Here is a 6,225-nt window from a genome sequence, read left to right as displayed (position 1 = left end):
ATCTTAAATTATTAAATTTTAAAAAAATGAATGATAAAGGTAAAAAATAACTTTTTATTTTTGAAATAAATTGATTTCTTCTCGTCAACCAATATCATTATTTTTTAATGAAAATTTGTATCATATTTTTTTTATAAAAAAAGAAACAAAGAAAAATATGAAATATGACTAGTGATATAATAATAAAGAGATATAAAAAGATAACATTATAAAATTTTATTATTACTGTGACGAATATGTCAAAATAATTATGCATATATGCATACATGATGCAGGCTGCAGACCGCTTGCGCGGTGTACTTAATGTCGTCGATCAGCATGCTTAAAATAAACCGCTATAAGCCATTTGCATGTGACCCCTCATAAAGATACAGATGTCCAGAAAACTTAAAACTGGCCCATTAGAGTTGCGCATTTAGAATACCAAAACATCACTACATCGGTCAAACTTTTGTTTTATATATATATATATATATATATATATATATATATATATATATATATATATATATATATATATATATATATCGCGGTGATTGTAAGAGTCTAGATCATTTGCCTGTTTGTTATTATTCAAACATATTTTCTGACATTCATTCTGATTAGATAGAAGTGAAATTAAGGACTTAGGACGTTATCAGTGAAGACTGATTATAAAATTACAAACAAAAAAAAATGAAGAAAATAATATATATTCATTCAAATTAGTAGTTCATTGAATTGGTTTCCCCGTTTAGCAAGGTTGGAAGAGAGAAAAAGAAATTCTCGAAACAATGACAATTACACTGACAAACACTGTCTTTATAATCCATGCACGATCGATCACAATACTATGAAGATAAAAAATAAAATAAAAACCACATATATAATTCATTGATTTTCATTTTTCATGCATGTATCAAACAAACACTTCTCAACTAAGCAATTGTTTAGAAGCTGCAGAACCCAGCATTGGATAAGGCTGACAACTCTTCACAAAACCAGAATAACTATTATTATTATTGGCGTTGGACGCAGTAGTAGGGAAGCCAACAACATTCAAGGGTCTACTTGCCCCTGCTTGTTCCAGCGTCTGCACTTGCTTCTTCAAGAACTTCACGTAGTGAATGGCTTCATCCAACATAGAAGCCGTGTCCATTTTGGTCCCACCAGGAACTAATCTCTGAAGTATCCTTATTCTCTCGCTTATCCTTTCTCTTCTGTGCCTCGCCGCCACACTCTGCGGATCTTTTGAAATCTTCACGTTCCTTCTCTTCGGTGGCTTGATGGATTCAGGGTCTATATGAATAGGTTGCATCACTGCTACGCGGAAAATCATCTCCCTCATAGCCGCCACAGAATTCCTCTTCTCCAAGTTGGGTTCAAGATGGGGTGTCATGGGTTGTTGTTGAATAAAATTAGAGGAAGATGGTGGTGGAGTTATAACGTTTGGGTTGTTAATAACGTTGGAGAACACGGGTAGAGTGGTGGTGGAGTTTATTAAGAGCTCGTTTTCTGGGTAGAGAGGAGCAGTACTAGTGTTGTTGTTGTTGTTATAAAAAGGTTCACAAAATTCAGGGAACTTTTCCATTTGCATCATCGTCATCATCATGTCCATGCTGATGTTGTCACTCGTGGAAGTTTTCAGTATGTCCACGTCCATGAATTTCGCGTTGCGAGAGACAAGGAGGAATGGAAGAAAGGGGAGAAGAGAGAAAAAGTTAGGAGCAGAGAGTATGGGAAGGGAGAGGAATAGGAGGTAGGAGCTGTGAAAGTAGTAAGTAGGGTTTGCACTTTGCAGAAGAGAGATAAAGAGATAGATAAAGGATAATATGGAATTAAACAGTGCACAGATTGCAGAAAGTCTGAAAGTGCTGCAGGATTATTATCTCTGTAACCGACCAATGCAGCAGGTAATGGAAGGCCTTTTTATAGCAATTCGAAAGCAATGTATTTTTTATAATTTTATCTATATATGGAAAGGGAAAGAAAATCTATGATGGACTTGCCATTTTTATTAATTGAGACCGCCCATGACGTGTGGGGTTGCCTTTAGGAATGAGGGTTGATTTCCTTTCCACCGTTGATGTTTATCTTTGTGAACCGTCAAAGCTGGAAGCATTTAAGATCAATGGTTGAAAATGAGAAGCTAAGGGACCACAAGCATTGAGGTAGGGTTTGGGTGCAAGGATATAATGCTTGAATGCTGGTGCAAGGTGCATGAACCAGCTTCCATTCCTTTCCTTCCAATATGGCATCCTTTTTACTCAAAACTATTCGATTTCTTTCCCTTGAATATTTTATTTTACCGGTTAACAAATATGTCGTTTGTATGAATGAAAATAACTTCAAATATCTTAAACAAAATGTTAAGTTTAAACTTTTTAATGAAAAAAATATAATCAAGAAACTATATTTCATTAAATATAATCACGGGAGAGTTTCTCGATCGGTAAAAATTAATAACTCGCAAAATTGATGAATATTTTAAATTCATAACAATAAAAATAAAATTATTTTAACAGTTAATTTGTGAGATAATAAAGGAACAGCTGGGTAGCCCCCCTGTCACATGACATTGGTCAGAACAACATTGGGAGATAAAATTCATTACTACAAGCTAGGGTTAATTAATTACCTCCGTCACTGAGAAAGGTGCAGCGAAGGCAGAGATGATGAAGGAGATAAGAGCGTGGAGACAGTGGTCCCAACTATATATATGCTTATTGCTTGGCGGAAAGAATTAATGGAAATGAATGCGAAACAATCAAAGTGTTGCCCTCTATCGACTTATCACCGCACTTAGGGCAAGTCCACTGAAGTCTGAAGCTAGCAGTGTTGCATAGTGTTTATAATTTTTGCTGTCATTTCAATTCATGTGCTGGTTGCCGGAGGTATGCAAAATTGTCATATTAAATTTTGTTTAAAAATATGTTAGTAAAATAGTCGATTATAAAATTTTGTGTCTAATTAAGCCAAAAACTAGTTAAAGTTGTTTTAATAAAAAAATTAATTTTGAATTCCTAATGTGTTTCATAATATGAGACTAAACATGTAAATAGAACCCCAAAATTACTTTAACGGGTATTTGAATAAGTGATTTTAAATTATCCCGTATAAATTCGTACACTGACAAACCGTAATCATTCATTTAAATGAGTTAGACTGGCTAATCCGTTTTGTTAAATGAATCACACTTTTGTTTGGTTCTGCACTCAATCTACTTAGCCTGTAGTTTAATGGAAAAGCCAGTCTGCAAGCCGCCTAATAGTAAAAAATATCAAACTTTGAAAACAAAAAATTATGAAATTATTAAAAAAAAATTGATGAAAAACCTGAAAAATATATAATATAAAATCAACGAAAAATAAAAAAAATCTAAAAGAAAACTCAATCTGCATAATCAAACATGAAAGACAGTATACAAATTCAATATCTCTAATTTCTTATACAAACAATTATAAATATATTCAAATGTACTAGAAAGAAGGTCGGCATATATTAATCAAATACTGAGTAGTAATTATCCAAACATATATAAATAAAAATATAAAAAATACTATTTAAAATAGTAACTGGTCCCTAAGTTGGTTCATTAATTAATCCACAAACCAAACTTGTTTAATTTGCGAGTTAAACTGAGACCCAAGCTCATATGCCCACCTTTTGCTCTCTCAATATAATACTACTTTTTAATAATTAAAAATATTTTTGTATAATACATTAATTATTCCTAAATTAAGAGGGTGTATTGGATTATAATTTTAAAAGACTGTTTTAGCATAAAAATTATGTGAATTTTAAAAATTATGTAAGAATATTATGATTTATCATATTTTTATGATAGTTTAAATTTTACTAGATTTGTATTATAAGAATTTAAAGAATTTAAAAAAACTTTATAAATTTATAAGATTTGAAAGAATTCTGTGAATTTTTAAAAGTATATTCAAAATTATTAGTTAATAAAAATATAATAAAAATGATGAACTTTGGATAAAAAAAAGAAGTAAAATCAATATATTTTTTTTAATTTTTTTAATAGTTATATTAATTCTAACTTTATGTCTTCCTATATTAATCTTTCTTGTAATAACATCTTCTCATTCTCACTTTTGAATTTGAACAATATATTTAAAAGTATACATTGATCTTCTGGTTTTTTAATTACTACAATTATTTCATGATAAATAAATCTAAATGGGATGCAAAAATAAACATATATTAAAAGAGAGTAGTAAGGATAAAAAAAATCATAGCTGGATTACTAAGTTATGTAGATGACAGAATTAAGGGTGACAGTCACAAAAAACATTGTGTTGAACAGGTGATAAATTAGTCAATATAAAAAAACATGATCAATTTCATCACATAATACAAATATTATTTTAATTTAGAAAATAAAAGAAAAAGTATGGAGTGAATGAGTATATTTAACATTTTCTATTCCAAAATAATAAAAAATATATATATAGCACACTCATCTGAAAGAATATTAAAAATAAAAAAAATATGTATGAGAAAAAAGAAAATCTAATAATCAATAAAAAAAGAAAATAAAAGGTTAATAAAATCTCAAAGGTTTGAGTGAAATTATTTGATAAATATTTTATATTAAAAATCTTAAAAAATTTATCAAAATTATCGTAAAAAACAAAAATCACTTAAATTTGTACATTTTTAAATATCAAAAACTTTTTTGAAGTTATAAAAAATTCCGATTAAATACCACCAGATTTTGTTTTTTTTTTAAAAAAAATATTTAAAATTTTAATTAAGTATTACAAGATTTTTTATAATTTTTTTAAAATCATTTGAAATTCTAATCAAATATTCCCCTGATACAGTTCTTATAAAATCATGTCGGTTAAAATGCAATATATGGAATGCATCATATGTCTCCCGGATTCTGCTGTGTGGTTAAACACATGCATTATTCAAACAATGTGTGCTTGATTTATTTATTATACTTAAATATCTCTTAGTAACCAATATGATGCCAGCCCAACCACAGTTACTGCACCTCTAGCTTTTATAAGATTCGCATATCTAATAATACTCTCTAAATAACCTATAATCTTAGCTTCTCTGTTGCAGGGACCCATTTGAGAGTGGGAGATATATATTGCTATGTTTGAAGCCAGGCGAGAACCTAAGGGGAAATTTGGAAACTCAACTCTCACGGAGAGAAGCACGCAAAAATTGATCATTGCATTATATATATAATAAAAAAAAGCTGATAAGAAGATAAGCTGCTTAACTATATTCCAGAAAAAGTGGTCCCGATTTTTGTTTCTTTATAAATATATTCATCTTACTTGCATGTATTTTTTTAATATAATACTTATATATGCTTTAACACAATAAAATAAGAAAAAGAGTTTGCATTTTTTTCTTCTTGTTTTAACATATAGATACAAACAGAAAATGACGTAAGAAAATTGTGATTGTGTAACAAATAACATCCGCCAATCTATTTAAATAATTTTAAATTTAATAACCATAATAATTGATTAAGAAAATGATAAAAAAAATATAGGATTAAACGTGACTCTCACGCATATTATATTACATAAAACAGTGGATTTTGTTTTCATGTGACTATTGCTGCTAAAGCAACCATTAATGAATTTCTGCTACAAAAAAATTGAAAGGAAAGCATCACCCGAGGGCACGGAGGCATTTTTTAATGAGAAAAAATTACACGTAATTTAATAAGTATTTTGGTGCTATTTTTTTAAGTGGAAATGAAGTTTAATCTCTATACATTTTATAGAGAGAGAAAGACAAAAAAAAAAAAAAGTGGGCCTAACAACTATTTAAGTTAAAGTAGTTATTAATATTGACGAGATATATAAAGATGTGTAAGGTAATTTATAAGATCTATTTAATAAACTTAAAAATTACATTATTTGTAAAGGATGATGCTTAAATTAAAAATAAAAAAGACAATGAATTAATCACAATCAAACTCTTATAAAATCATACAATAAAAGCATAAGCAATCATCGTACATACCATGCGAAGATGTTCTGAGAGGAAACCTGAATAAGATTACTAGTTTGTTTACTTTTGAGCATGCATACCTGATTTACTGTTGTTTATACGTCGTGTACAGTTTTAATGTTTTATTGTGCATGCAGTTCAACGTTTTTAATGAATGATCCGAGAAACAAAAACAATACAAATATCATGGGCCTCTTTTCCACGCAGTAACGTACTATAGAATTACCCTTTGGGGGTTTC

At 29.3% G+C, this 6,225-nt stretch overlaps 1 protein-coding gene across 1 annotated transcript; it reads right to left on the bottom strand.

Annotated features, from left to right (window-relative positions):
• Nucleotides 1-780: 780 nt before the first annotated feature.
• LOC114373787 (transcription factor HEC1-like) lies at nucleotides 781-1,876 on the bottom strand. Its single transcript, XM_028331331.1, has one exon. The coding sequence runs from the start codon at nucleotides 1,640-1,642 to the stop codon at nucleotides 914-916; it is 729 nt and encodes a 242-aa protein (XP_028187132.1). The 5' UTR covers nucleotides 1,643-1,876; the 3' UTR covers nucleotides 781-913.
• Nucleotides 1,877-6,225: the final 4,349 nt, after the last annotated feature.

The sequence above is a fragment of the Glycine soja genome, chromosome 11, assembly GCF_004193775.1.
Source record: "Glycine soja cultivar W05 chromosome 11, ASM419377v2, whole genome shotgun sequence".
In the NCBI taxonomy this organism is placed as follows: Eukaryota; Viridiplantae; Streptophyta; class Magnoliopsida; order Fabales; family Fabaceae; genus Glycine; species Glycine soja.
This window is presented reverse-complemented; position numbering and strand designations above follow the sequence as displayed.